Source organism: Tupaia chinensis, unplaced genomic scaffold (genome assembly GCF_000334495.1).
Source record: "Tupaia chinensis unplaced genomic scaffold, TupChi_1.0 Scaffold000039_1, whole genome shotgun sequence".
Lineage (NCBI taxonomy): Eukaryota > Metazoa > Chordata > Mammalia > Scandentia > Tupaiidae > Tupaia > Tupaia belangeri.
The window spans coordinates 2,888,731-2,904,467 of NW_006159494.1; the positions used below are offsets into that span (position 1 = coordinate 2,888,731).

General features: G+C 38.3%; 1 protein-coding gene across 1 annotated transcript in view; it reads left to right on the plus strand.

The window, feature by feature from the left end:
• ADAM7 (ADAM metallopeptidase domain 7) overlaps positions 1 to 6,572 on the plus strand; it is a 64,184-nt gene extending 57,612 nt beyond the window's left edge. The window contains exons 21-24 of the mRNA XM_006140680.2: positions 3,860 to 3,922; positions 5,165 to 5,221; positions 5,762 to 5,792; positions 6,493 to 6,572. Of these exons, the coding sequence (XP_006140742.1) occupies positions 3,860 to 3,922; positions 5,165 to 5,221; positions 5,762 to 5,792; positions 6,493 to 6,572 (231 nt within the window). The remainder of the gene's footprint in view (positions 1 to 3,859; positions 3,923 to 5,164; positions 5,222 to 5,761; positions 5,793 to 6,492) is intronic.
• The last annotated feature ends 9,165 nt before the right edge of the window (positions 6,573 to 15,737 follow it).

Sequence of the window (15,737 nt, forward strand, 5' to 3'; positions counted from 1 at the left end):
TTAAATAAATAAATAAATAAATAAATAAATAAATAAATAACATGGTAATAGCATGAAAACAGACATAGAGGCCAATAAAACAGAATAGAAAATACAGAAATAAACCTAAATTATGCAGCCAACTTAATTTTGATGATGTGTACAAAACAATGCAGTGGAGAATAGAAAATCTTTTTAGCTAATGATGCTGGGAGAACTGGATATCCATCTGTGGAAAAATAAAACAAGATACCTATCTCTCACCATTAACAAAAACAAACTCAAAATGGGTTAAAGACATAAATGTAAAGCCTCAAACTATATAACTACTAGGCGAAAACTTAAAGGAAACTCGAAAACATTGATGTAGTCAAAGATTTTTAAAATAAGACACCTAAATCATGGGCAATAACCGCCAAAATAGACAAGCAGGATTAACTCAAGCTAAACCTTCTCCACAGCAAAGAGAACAGTAATTAAAGTGAAGAGACAACCCACAGAATAGGAGAAAATATTTTGAAATTATGCCTCAGATAAGAGATTGTAACCAGAATATACAGGGAACTCAAGCAGTTCACCCACAAACAAACGAATGAATAATCCATTAAAAATGAACAAATGAGCTGGAAAGACAACTTTCCAAGGAATATTTGCAAATGGTCAAAATGAGTATCAAGAAATGTTCAATGTCTCTTAACATAAGGAAAATGCAAATCAAAAACCACAATGAGATACAACTTAATCTCAGTTAAAATAGCTATGATAAAGAAAGAAAGAAAGAAAGAAAGAAAGGAAGGAAGGAAGGAAGGAAGTAGGTATGAGAGGCAAAGGTAAGAAACACTTAATAGACAAAAGAATGTAAAGTTCTCTGTTGAAAATGGTGTATGGTAATAGCCTTGGTTTGATTGTCATGCAATACACGCATACTCTGAAAAACAATATTGTGAGCTACAAAGACCTATAATTAGGGAATGTACAAAAAGATAAGCTTGCAAAGCTAGTCTGTGGTATAGAACTCAGGCTAGCTGTCACCATAGGAAAGGAAGAATCTTCACAGGAGGTCATAAAGTTACTTTTTTTTTTTTTTTAGTCAAAGTGGTGGCTTATTCTATAGATGTGTTCACCTGTGGAAATTCTCCTACCTCTGCACTTAGGATTCATGCATTTCTTTGTGCATAAGTAAAAAGTTTATTAAAGTAAAAACTTTATCAATATATGAAGACTTAAGAAAGAAGCTGAAAATTCTGCAGAAGTCCATGGAAATAGTGGGTTGTTTGCTGTAACAACAGCTACGATTTCAAGTGCATTCAGCTCACTTAAAAAACTGAGTAAAGACTAAAAGACTACAAAGACCATCCTTTGGGAACCAGCAGTTAGCATAATGGCTATGTCGCTGGACTCCCACGTAGTCAACTGCGGTATGAGTCCTGGACCCGGTGGCTTAACCTCACACTGGGCGCGTGTGCATGTGTGCCTGCCCAAGATCCTGAGAGGAGAATGGAGGAGAAGGGATTGCAGCATGGCCATCCTCCCCTGGGGGGTGATTTCTCGCTTTCCATCTCTCTGTCTCTTTGGCAGTGCATGGGCACTATAGTAAAAAACCCATACAAAAAAAAAAAAAAAAAAAAAGACCGTCCTTTTAAAAATAACTGATGAAGAAAGCAATGTTCTTGATAAGATCATATCAATAAAGCAACAAAATTGCCCACTAGTACCTAAGTCTTGAAATAGACAATATAAGTCTCAAATTTTAGAGTTAGAGGACCATTAGTTAGCATAATGGCTATGTCACTGGACTGCCACATAGTCAACTGCGGTTCAAGTCCCGGACCCCAGCTTAAACTCACACTGGGCGCGTATGCATGCGTGCCTAAGATCCCAAGAGGAGAATGGAGGAGAAGAGATTGCAGCGTGGCCATCCCCCCTGGTGGGTGATTTCTCACTTTCTATCTCTTTGTCTCTGTCTTTCTGGCGAGCGGATGTGCCCTATAGCGAAAACTTCTCCAAAAATTAAAAAAAACGTTTTAGAGTTAGATATCAACTGTTACTAGATGCCAGTGCTAATTAAAATACAATGATAGGACTTTTAAATTTAATTGGTGGTGGTGGTTACACAGTTCCTGAGGTTTTGAATACTTTGCCTCAACTCCACATACCTTATATGCCTTGAGTTTTTTTGTTTTTATTTTTTGGGGTTTTTTTTTTGTAGCGGTTTTTGCTATAGGGCATGTGCACTCGCCAGACAGACAGAGAGAGAGACAGAGAGACAGAAAGTGAGAAATCAGCCCCCCAGGGGGGATGGCCATGCTGCAATCCCTTCTCCTCCATTCTCCTCTTGGGATCTTGGGCAGGCGCACACACACACGCACCCAGCGTGAGTTTAAGCCACCAGGTCCGGGACTCGAATCACGGTCGATTACATGGGAGTCCAGCAACACAGCCATTACGCTAACTGCTGGTCCCATATGCCTTGTGTTTTTAATTGCACAATATTATAAAACGTGCCCTCAGCCTATCCCAGAAACACATATATGATACTTTAGCAAAAATATCTCCATCAAATTTATTGCAATATTTAGAAATGGATAGTTTGTTAATGTTTCTCTGGTTACATATGCTTGTTTGTCATACTTTTTGTCAATTTGGCTTCTTATTATGCTGGTGATGACCTCAAAATGGTAAAAACAAGTCCACTCTAATAGATAGGAGACCTTTGGTGGTAACTTTCAAAGCTTATCTTGAGATTTTTCTCATAAGAAACCACACGATGCTAATATAAATCTCATATATTTGCCTTGAGGTTTAAATGAAAAACTATATGTAAATGTATTTAGCACAGTGTTTGGTATATATTTAGCACTTAATATGTGTTAATCATCTACTATGCCTCATGCAGTACTGTAATTGCTTTCCTAATTACATTTTCCTTAGATGATTATGTAAAACGTGTGCACTCCCAGAGAAGGGAGTCAGATGAATGTGACCTATGCGGGTGATTGACAATGAATGGTCACATAGGCCAACCAAAGGGTCATAAAGAACCTGGGATATATCGGTTACATTTCTAGATTGTAAACTCCTTAAGGTCTTTGGTTTTTGGGCTAGATGAGGGACACCTAGAAAAGGGAATTAATAAATACTTCATTAATCAATTTATTATTGATGGCATATGTACCATTATATATGATAAACATAGGAGAGAGTTTGGACCCTCAAATATCACATTAAGGATTTCTGTATTATTTGGAATAAAATTATATGAACAATAGTAAGTCTGCTGGCTGTGTGACACCTTAAATCAATCAAAGGCCAATACTCAACAAAATTGTGGTTTGGGGACAGTTTTGTGTTTGATATCCTTTCCCTGTTTCATTTAAGGTGTTCCCCTAACCCTCTGCATTGCCTTTCCAGGTCCTGTTTATACTGAACCATGGCTTCTAATGGTACTAATATCTACTGGGAAGTTAACAGAAAGCACTTTCAAGAGAGTAACTTCAATCAGGCATCTGTAGTTTAATAGGAATTTCTGGAGATTCTCAAAGATCTTCTAGATCCAAAAGAATATAGCTTTTTTTGGAGAATTTCAGGCATTCAGATGATTAGAGATGTTAAGATTTGGAAGCTAACAGATCTGCCTCGTGCTACTCATTTCCCCATACATAATGTTCACTCTTCTCACATGTGAGTTTGCTTTGAATAGAATCATCTGTTGCAAGATAACAATCTAGGGAAGAATATTACTTTCCTGTCTTTTAGTATTTGTGTATTTACTAGGAATGTATTCCAGGAAGGGCTAGAAATTTTATTCTGTGGTTTTAGGAAATAGTCATACTTATTTGAATGATAATGGCAAGCCAATAGTGTCTCTTTTTCCTGGCAGAGAACTGCAGAGTCCTTGGAGAACCTTCCAACCAGTTTTTCAAGTCCCCACTACATCACACTAGTAAGTCCCTGGTCCCTTTCTGCTGGGTGTGGTCACTAATGTTGAAGCAACTTTACCATTTCTTGGTTCTTTGAAAAGGTCCAACAATATAACATAGCTCTCTGATTTACAGAAGAAATAGGACACTCTGGTGTAAAGACCTACTTCTTTTTGCTAGAGGGTGTGTGCACCTTGCTGGAGATGGATAGAGAGGAAGAGGAGAAAGTACCCCATATGGAGTATGGTCATGCCACAATCCTGTCTTCTCCATCTCTTCCTCCTTTTAGGATTTTGGACGTGCATGCACATGTGCCTAGTGTGTTTCTCAAACCATCAGGTTCAGGACTTGAACTGTGCAAATGGCCATGTGAGATCTGGCTGCCTTAACCACCAGGTTACAGAGCCATGCCAAGACCTACTTATTAGCAGATTGGGGCTAGATTGAGGAGAGAGAAGTGGGTAAACTATTGATATTTTATTCGTTATGAATTCTTATAAATCATTTTTGATTTTTAAAAATTAATATATTAACATACTATTTATCATGATTACTGAATTTGTTTTTGTCCCTTAAATTCCCCTGGAATTATGTGTTGCTCACCTAACTTTATGATGAAATTAGTTCTGAGGGATAAAAATAAAATTATAGTTTTCAATGAGACCTTGAGTAGCCCAAAGGTTCTCCACTAGAGCCTTCAGTTAACCAAAGTGGTGAACACTCATCTCACCAAGACTTTCAATTCAGTATTTTTTGAATTAGCAATTCTCATTAAGCTTTCTTTATGAATGACTGAAAGACTATGATTAGTAGTTTTCAGGCTATGGTTCCACAGAATCTTCATATCACATAGATCTTGGCATTTGTTAGAGGGTGGGAGTGACTTTTTCTGAGCAAATCTATTTAACCAGTGCAGTTCATTCTTAAAATTCGGTTTTCCCAGTTTGCAGTAGAGATATCATCTGAATGAAAGTTCTAATGCTTAAGAAAATAATTTGAAGTATCTGAGATACCTAATATCATCTAGGAAAGATTCATACATTTTGTAGGAAAAATATGTTCTGATAAAACTTTAGTTAAATCAAAACTATCCACCACTACTCCATCCCTTAGAAATTTATCCACTGCCTTAATTTTTCAAGGAGCAAGTAGTGGTCTACATGTGTGTATATGAGCTCAGATCTATGTGTGCACATGCATGTTTATATGTATGGATGTGTGTTATCTGGTGACAATCCTAATACAACAGTATTTATTTATTTCAGAAACCTGCAAGTAAAGATCCAAGAGGACTTGCTGATCTCAATCAAAGTGCCAAAGTGGTAGGTCTCCATGACAAAGTACCCCTTTTTAAATTTCCAATGGAGGCAACCTTTTGTGTTCTTTACCTCCTCCTTGATTAACTGGAGACATCTTCTGTATTTATCAAAAGAACAGAATTCTTAAAATTGTTTTCACAGATATACTAAAATTTCTAACAGAAAAATGGCCCAGTATGTCTCAGAGTTTAAACCCAGTCCAAAAGAGCAAAATCTAAAATTCAACATTACCAGAGTCTTGATAAATTTTAAAAATAGCATACACAGCACTTTCATCTCAGATTTTTGTTGTTCACAGCATATATACCCATGGGTTCTTTTAAAGTATTTAAAAGGACATGATAATGCTGGTAATCATAGAAAAAGGAGTTTTCTTTCTTTCTTTCTTTTCCTTTCTTTTCTTTTCTTTTTTTTTGAGAGGTTTTTGCTATAGGGCGTGTGCGCTCGCCAGACAGAGAGAGAGACAGAGAGACAGAAAGCGAGAAATCACCTCCCAGAGGGGATGGCCACGCCACAATCCCTTCTCCTCCATTCTCCTCGCAGGATCTTGGGCACGCACGCACACGCGCCCGGCATGAGTTTTAAGCCACCTGGTCTGGGACACAAACCGCGGTCGACTGCATGGGAGTCCAGCGACATAGCCATCACGCTCACTGCTGGTCCCAGAAAAGGGAGTTTTCTTTATAACTGCTTTATTAAAATGTTCACTTACCAAATCAATAAATGTTTACTTACGAAGGATAATTTCACATTTAATCTTTTATGTTTGTATTGGAAAAACTATTTAAAAATTGCAATTTTTGCCAAAGGGAAAAATAAGTATTATTTGTCTACATTTTTTGAGCTTTAGTGTTCTTTACTTCCTGCATTCATTTTGTTCCGTTTTCACAATATACCAGGTACTGGATTAGTACGAAGCTTTTCTCCTCAAAGTGTTCTGGGAAAGAACCAGCCTGATACAGACCTACTGCAGCATTTTCCCACTCCACAGTGACAAGCCTGCCTCGTGGAGGGTGGGCATGGAGACGCCCTTTAATGTGCGCAAACTGTTTCTCATCTTATAATGGAAAACAAAATCATTTTCTTTCTTTCATGATAAACCTATAACTCCAATTTAATGAGCCATGGCTAAGGAGATTGAGAAAAGTGTGAATAAATGTAGTACAACAAAATTCAGAAAGGTTATTCTAATTAGTAGATATAAATGAGTAACTGAAATCTGTGCTTATAAATTTTATAGAAAACAACTTATTTTTAATTATCTTTTTATTTAGAGTCTGAAATTGGATATCCAAAATGGCTATGCGAGGCTAGGCTGAGGATTATGATGCAAGACCTTCACAATGTCCCCTAAATGTTTGCTACACAAATATTGGATAATCTTCCAAATATTCTTTAGCCAGACAGAAAATATTTAAGATAAATGACTTCTTACTCTTAATACCTGTAGAATTAACAATTTGTAGCATAGATGTATGCTACAACAATTTTTTTTCTTATGGTTTTTTAAAATGCTTTTCAGCTCAATATAAAAAACACATACACGCACACACATAAAACAGATCCCCTGCTTTGGTATTTTTCTACAAAATGTTAATATAGTTACTTTAAACGAGTGGAAACTTTGAGAATGTACCCCAAGTCTAAGAAGTAAAACCTCCATTGTAAGAGATTACCTCCTCGAGGTCATAAAAGTATTTACTTTAATCTAAACATGGCATCACCACCACTCGTTCTGGTTTAAGTGAGATTGTCCTATACAAAAATGTCAAGGAGGGCAGCATAGGGTGACTTCGAGTCTCACTAGTTAACCCAATGTGAAGGAAGCTGAAAAATAGTCACTATCACTACAGAGTAGTTCTAAAAATTGGGATATTAGCAAAGGAGGATACAAAATACTCCTGGCAATTCTAAATTCCTAGATTTGCCTTTCTATAATTCCTTAAGAAGCTTACGAACAATTCAGAGGATTGTAGGAAATTGAGCAAACTCCAGCAGAAAAGACACACTCATCACTCCCAGGAAGGGCTTTTGAGAGCCTTCCAATATATGGAACCAAGCAATGAGTGTGCAACTTCTGTGCGGTCTCTGCCCTATTCCTGTCACTGTGTTATGGTGTGGGGCTGTCCTGGGAATGATTCCAGCTACTTCTTACAGAGATGACTCTCCAGGTGTTCTCCTGTGTTCTCTATTGTCTTTTTGTGAACTGTTAAAGCTATATGCACTTTTTTCCATTTCTTGAGATAAAGTTTTCAAATGCTAAGTGACAATTTTCTGACTCAATGAAATAAAGGCTACAAATGAAAGAAGAAAGCCTGTTGTCCTTGGTAACATTTTAGTTGCTATGTTCAGTGGACTTCTTCTTAGAGTAGAGAGTCACAATATAAGGTCAGTAGTGACTCAGCACTTCATACTGTGTCAGCTTTCTTAAGTAGTTCTTCTTAAAACTGTCACTTTAAGGGCCAGCCTTGCAGTACAGTGGTTAAGGGAGCTGAATCTCACATGGCTGACTGAGTTTCAAATCCTAAACTCAGTCCAAGCTTGTTATGTTCTCTGTTTGAGGCTGCTGAGCTGTCCTCTGCAGCTGGGTCATATCTCCTCTTCCCTGCCACTAACAGCTTGAAAAATATGTCAGGCAGGTGTGTGACTGGAAGGAAAAATGCAGAAGGGATTGCTGCATGACCATACCCCATTGGATAGTAGTTTCTCCCTGTCTCTTTGTCTTTTGCTCTCTGATAAATATATGTGCCTTTTGGCAATTACATTGAGGGGGCCATCAGGTGATGTGGTTGTTAAGGTGCTGGATTCCCACATGGCCTATCACACCGGATACAAGTGCGCACGCACCCAGAATCCCGAGATAAAAAAAAAAAAGGAGAAGAGATTGTGGCATGACCATTTCTCACTTTTCCTCTTTCTGTTTCTTTTTGTCTCTCTCCAGCAAGTGCATGCACCATATGGCAAAAACAAAACAATACAAAATACCTAAAATAATTAATATCTTAAATATCTATTTAAATTTGGGGAAAAAAAGCAACTTTATCTGATATATGAGCATACTTCAAAAATTCATGGAAAACACATATTATGAAGAAATTATGCATAGATTCAAAATGTTCTTTATTCTAAAGTAAAATCACATTTTAATTCTATTTTTCTATGAACTTCTTAAAGTCCTATCATATATTAACCTCATTAAAGCAAGCAATAATCCTTGGGTGTCTAAAACAAAAGGACAACAATATCTTTATACTCTCTGGAATGCTATATGTGTTGATGAACGATATATATATTTTAGTGGTAAAAATTTCCCTTTATAAAAGAATTTCCTTCCTAATTCATTATTTTGTCAATGTTCCATTATATCTTGCAGAGAACTTACCACAACACCTGCTTTTTCTGTCTTGGGCTCCATAGTCAACTAATTACTAATTTCTAGTGATTTTTTTTTCTAATTTCTTCTCTCTCTCCAATAATAAATATGCCTGGTACCCCCTCAGTCCTCCTGTCTAGATTCTCTCTGTAAATTTCTCATTTGTTTCTCTTTTCTTCGGTCACTCCAGGGAGCTTTCTGACAGTTGAGCCCTTCTTTAACTTTAGGAGGTACTCTCCAAACTTGCCCATAGTCCTTACCCCATGCCTCAGATACTTTATCTGTAATCCTCAATAGTTGTCACCATCTACTCTATTTCTTATGGACCTCTCCTTACAATGCAGTCTATAGATTAGGAAGTGCTCGTCACAAGCTTCTCCTTATGACTTGCCCCTGTGTGTCCCATTAAACATCTAGTCATGGAACCAGTTATGACTTATAGGAATACACATCAGGAGTCCCTGCTCCTCTCTTTGGGGATGGGGTTGTATAAAGGGTTGGAATTAAGTCAGTTTGCTAACCAGACCCTATGCTCATTTTTTCCATAACATCCACACAAGCACCAATGGTCTCCAGTGCAAAATTTTGCTTCAGTCCTACGACCACATTCTTAAGTGGTTGTAACCTGAGTTCCTTAGAAATTCTATCTCCAGAATTGGATCCCTCCCCTGAGTACCAACTACTTAGATGCAACCTTACTCTTTTCTGGCTCTTGCCACCTCTAGGGATTTGAATCTTTTCCCCTGGAACCCACAGTGGCTGACAAAAATGCTGTTGTCAATGAACAGACCCAACAGACCCATAGTTCAATTACTTCTGTGTTCTACCTCAGACCCTATGCACTTCCTGCTGCTATACTCGATACATGGACTTAGAACTCTTTCTACTGCTGGAATATGCTTAAACTCAGACCAAGCTTGTTAAGTTCTGTGTTTGAGGTTGCTAAGCTGTCCTCTGCAGCTGGGTCATGTCTCCTTCTTCCTGGACAGAGGTAAATTCACTGGAGAGTTCATGAAACTTAAACTTCAGGGCCCATCACATAACCTGCCCCTTCCAATGCTTCCATCTATTAGGTAGTCTGGAAAGTCATGACATATTTTTCTATGCAAAAATGCATCATGATTTTCCCAACCACCCAATAATTCTGTATTTGCATCTTTTAAAGGGCCTTTAGTAGACTGGATTTGGGTTGAGGAGAAGGAATCTGAATGATGTATAAGCAAAAGTTTCAAAGGTTTTCAGAAATAAATAGGACCAAGATGAATCTCAGCTAGCCCAAAGTTGTAGTTGCCATTGAGAAGAGTAATCCAGCCAGAGAGGTACTGGGGTGGGGATGTGTTCTGAGAACAAGAGGACACATGGAATATTTGATGAGCGTTCCACATACCCCTGAGACATGCATGGGGCTGAGTAGCTGAGGAAGTGCCACAGAGAGTAAAATCCAAGAGAACTGCAAACTATTCCTCAACCCACACTGGTCAGTGCCCCAAAGACTGAAGTTTTATGGTTTCCTGGGGTTTAAGAAAATTCTGCCTTCATCACTGACCACTAAATGATACAAACCTAAGAGCACCTTGGAAAAAGAAAAGAGCAGAGGCATCAGTGACTACACACTATAAGAAGGGGGTCAATGCAGGGGAGTGAGGAAGTTGTGGGAAAGGGGCAAGAGATTCTGCAGTTTAAGTTTAGACAAATTGCTTTCTGGGGAGTCTTTTTCTTTAAAAAAAAAATTGCCAGTGGAAGACATGAGAAAGCCTCTCTGGCCACCCCTTCCCCCCAACCCCCATGGGACATGGTCACTTCGCAATCCCTTCTCCTCCCCTTCTACCTTCTTTCGGGATTCTGGGCACACACATACACATGACTGCTGTGTTTCTCAAGCCACTGGGTCCAGGATTCAAATTGCATACTCACTTTTCAAAACACTGAGAAAAACAAATTAGAATCCATATATTCTGTGCTATATTAACTAAATGCTATGGTGTCAAAAAACTCTCAAGTGTATTTTTACATCAGTTCTCCCATGAATGCAGCTATGGTGATACAAAACAAAACAAAACCCCCACTCACCTATGACTGACCGGATTACATCGACAACATTGATTATTCTCAAATACCAACTATTTCCTATTTGGTAATCTATTCTGCTCATATTAGACATGCTAAAATTGGGAAGTTATATTTTAAGAAGGGTTAACTTCGCTATTAGTATGCAAATGTCTATATTCCTGATGACCCACCAATAAAGTTCATAGAAGGACCACTAGGTGGCCACATAGCTAACTAAATTTCATGTTCGCCAGAAAACTGTTCCTGATTCTCTTTTTCCAAACCGCACTAAGACTTCGGAATCATGACTTTACATAAACTTGTTAAAAAATTTGCTAAACTCCATTCTCTACTGTTAAAGGTGGAAATCTGGGTGAATTTTGCCAGACACCACTTTCTTCTCTGCCTGGGTTGTAGATAGAAGTAGACAAGAAAGGATAAACCTAAACAAAACAATGCCTGAGATGAGAGTCCGAAAGCTTTGGATGGAGATGCTAAATTGGAAAGATAAATCTTTTTCACTCTTAGTTTGGAGTCCAACCTTCTTGATGTTTGCTTATTAATAGACCCAAAGACCCAGTCTCCTGAAAACTACTGTGTATAGATATCTAGTTTTGCTGTTTAATAACACATCTCTAATCCATTCATTCATTTTCTTGAAGGCTAGTAAATTAACTTGGCCTACTGCTGCCATGGCAACCTGAAGAATCCTCCCCCTTTTCTCCAGGGATGTGTAATGGATAGTGAATGTCAGGAGAAACTGGGGCAGTATGACTTATCTGACTTTGTGGTTGATTGTTAATGTCCCTATACTAATTACCAACAAGCAGTGAGAAATATGGATTAGATTCCTTGTCTTATTGGAAACTTCCTGATCACTTTCTAGCAGAAGGTCAGGCTTTTAGGAAATTCAAGAGCTGTTATATAAGGAAGTGGGGGTCTTGTGAGCTTGATGGATCCATTAACATCTCTCTCCAGGAAAAGTTGTAATTGTAAGCTACATGTAATGGATATTGATTGCTAAGAAAGTAAGATATATATGACTTTAAACCTCAGGGGTCTCCAGGGACAAAAGGTATAGAAAAGGGGGCCTTTAGGATCACAAGAACAGAAGAAATTGCATCAGAGCTATCTTAGACATGTTAGAAAAATGACTTCAAAAGTCAGTGCCTCTTCCTCAAGGATGCCAGCACTTTGTTGTAACACTGAGAACAAACAGCATTTATTGAGTGCTCACTGTTTATCAAGCATAGTTCTAAAGACTTCATATGTGTTATTTCCTTTAACTCAAAACAACTCTATGAGTTAACTACTATAATTCTCATTTCACAGCTTGAAAAAATTGAGGTCAAAACAAGTTGAATAATTTTCCAGAAGAGAGATAGCTAATTAAATAAGATAGGATATTAATCCAGGAAGTCTAACTCCAAGGGATATGCTTTTAATCATTATTATGCTATTGGCGTCAGTATAATTTTGATCGGGAAAATGAAAAGCACCCCCCCCCATTCACACCTGTGTAAGTAAATTAATATATCTCATTTCCATTTTCAGCTTCCATCCACCAAGCTTCCCAACTTTTGTAGCCACAATACTGGCATGTGAATCTACATAGCTGGCAGGAAAAGCAAGGTCAGGTGACAGCCACCTCCCAATTTAGCCAGGCTATTGTCCAAGGCAGAGCTTCATTTAGGGATGGACCCAAGACTTTAACACCTTTTATGGCTCTCATAGGTCACTGGAGGATGCTCTCCCAATAGAATAGGCCTCTGTTTGGTAGTGTTTCAGTTCAGGCAAGCTCTCTGTTAATGCCTCTGCTACCACTGTGTAAGGGAGAAAAGCCAAAGGAATTATTGATGCTTGGTAGCACAGTGGGCCAGGTGATAGCAGCGGTCAATCAAGAGGCAGAGCTTTCTGATAGAGCCCCTTCCTTACTTTAATAAAATGAGAAATGCACTAGATTAATGGTCACTTTGAATGTACAGGAAAAAGAAAGTATCCCTACAGCATCTTCCAGCCTCCAAATACCTCTTAGACCCTTTTGCATGTCAATAAAAGTGACAAAACTCTTTGGCAAGGATTATTTGACAGACAAGGAGATTAAGAATTAGAGGTGTTCAAACACATAGCTGATAAATGGCAAAACAGAAACCTGAAAACATGCTCAGACCAATATCATGATCAGAAGTATTATCACTCTACATCTGAGCTGTCAACAGTGTGATGGCAACATCATAACCAGCAACCAAAAGACTTAAGAGTTCATTTTTGTAAAAGGTAGTTTTGATTTCCAGGGGAGCTGACCAGTAGAGGGCAGTGAACAATGCCTAGGATAGTGAAGTAACATTTGAGTGACAGCTGAGTTTTCAGGTCTTTTCTCCTCCCTTATAAGGTCCTGACTCAGGGCTATGCCTTCTTTAGGTCCACCAGGAAAAGTAGCTGGAGATAAATATGATCTTCTCTAAAATATCTCTAATGCTCTCTTTGAAGAAGCATATTTCTAAAGCTTAAGATTTTATTAAAAGACCACCAGCAGAGTGGAGGTTAAGGCACCTAATTCACACATGGTAACTGTGGATCAAATCCCAGCAGTGGCTTGAAAACACATCAGAGGGACCAGTAGTTGGCATAAATACTGTCACTGGACTCCCATGTAGTCAACCGCAGTTTGAGTCCCAGACCTGGTGCCTTAAACTCATACCGGGCACATCTGCGTGTGTGCCCAAGATCCTGAGGGGAGAATCGAGAAGAAGGGATTATGGCATGGCCATCCCCCCCAAAGGGGTGATTTCTTGCTTTCTGTCTCTCTGTCTCTCTCTCTCTGTCTTTCTGGTGAGCATACACACCCTATAGCAAAAACCTTTCCAAAAAAGAAAGAAAGAAAGAAACACATCAGGAGAGAAGAAGACTGAGTTTGCCATGGAAGCTGAGATCTGTGGTTTCAGTGATGAGAGCAATGAAGATGTTCTGCTGAGAAGTCACCCTGCCTCCACACAGTGAATGTCTAGACAGGTCTAAGAGAAAAGTTGACAAAATCTGAATACTACTTGGGCCCTCACATTCCTCAACTCCCACTGAATCTGTGACACAAAGGGAGAAAATGCAATGCCAAAGAGTTTGCAGACCACATCTTCCTGTGCACCTCTGATTGCTCAGATTTATATTCTAGAAATTAGAAAGAAATGAATAATCCATCAGATGACTAGAAATCATGACAGGGGCACAAGAACCATGCAAAAGAAAGAAAATACCTCTTTCCCAAGGGAAAAGAATAAGTCCTCTTCATCCACAGATAGTACAATGGAACTCATGGAAATTTCTGATAAAGAATTTAGAGTATTCATAATGATAAAGCTAATAGAGATGGAGGAGAAGAAAGGCAAAGAGAACACCAGAAAGAAAAAGGCAATAAGTTCCAAGAGGTGAGGAAGTTCTTGCAAGAGCTGAAAGAGGAAATAAACACCATAAAAAAGAATCAAATAGAACTGTAGAAGATGAAGGCTATAATACAGGAAGTCAAAATATCCTTTGAAAGTATTAAAAGCAGACTAGATCATACATAAAATCAAATCTCAGGTGTAGAAGACAGAATTGCTGTAAATTTTACCACAAGTCTGATAAAATAGCCCCCCCCCGAAATGAGATTAATATATGAGAAATACTAGTTACCATTAAATGTCCAAACATCTGGATAATAGGTATCCCAGAAGGTGAAGAAACTAATAAGGGAATTGACAATCTATTCCATGAAATCCTGGAAGAAAACTTCCCAAACCTAGAGAGGCATTTGAAGATCAAGACCCAAGGAATGCAAGGGACCCAAAATAGGAACAACCGAAGATCTTCTCTAAGACACATTATAGCCAGAATGATCAAAACCACAAGATACTCAGACTGGCAAGAGAGAAATGTCAAGTTACCTACAAAAGATATCCCATCAGGTTAGGAGCAGACATTTCATTGGAAACAATGTGAGTAAGCAAAGAATGTGAAAATATATTCAAAGTGTTGAGTGAAAAACAATCTCAACCAAGAATGCTATATCCAACAAGATTATCCTTCATAAGGGAAGAGAAGACAAGAATATTCTCAGATAAACAAAACTTGAAAGAATTTACCAAGACCAGCTCTCCAAGAAGTTTTTTTTTTTTTTTTTTCCAGAGGTTTTTGCTATAGGGCGCTTGCCAGACAGACGGAGAGAGACATAGAGACAGAAAGCAAAAAATCACCCCCCAGAGGGGATGGTCACGCCACAATCCTTTCTCCTCCATTCTCCTCTCGGGATCTTGGGCACACATGCACACACGCCCGATGTGAGTTTTAAGCCACCGGGTCCGGGACACGAACCATGGTTGACCACGTGGGAGTCCAGCGACATAGCTATTACGCCAACTGCTGGTTCCCTCCAAGAAGTTTTGAAGGGAGTGCTATCCCAGGAAAACTAAAATCAGGCACACAGAAATAAGAGTTCTAGGACAACTAAGAAAATGACCAGCTTAATGGTAGGGACAAGTTCAGAGTTGAACATTATCTTCCAGAATTTAAACGGAAAGATCAGACCACAACAGAAGATAAAGTACATAAGTTTGAACTGGCAAAATAGAATTTTATGACTTTTGACTAAAACATTACTAATCTTCTTTGCTTTGTTTTCCAGAGTTAAGGAGTTTTATCTTCTCTCGAGTTGTTGACAGGTCCAGGTAACTACTATTTGAACAGAATCCTAACCTGTTTCCTGACTTTAAGTATTAACTTTTTAAATTTTTAAACTTTTTTATTTTAATTTTTTAAAGCTAAAACTGCATTTCTTGAAATTAAAGAAAAGAATAAGAAGAAAAACACATAAGGCACATGTATGTGCATGTCCAAAATCTCTCAAGGAGGGATAAATAGAGGCAGAGGGATTGCAATGTGACCATTTCCTATAGGGAATAGATAATTTCTCACTATCCCTCTCTCTCTGTCTCTCTCCATCTCGCTCAGTAAGTGACCTCTAGCAAAAAGAAAAAGGTATCATTATCTACTATAGCCTTGGTCTAGCTAAAGGAAGTAAGAAATCATATCCTAAGTAGCACATTGAGTAAATTTGGTGATTTA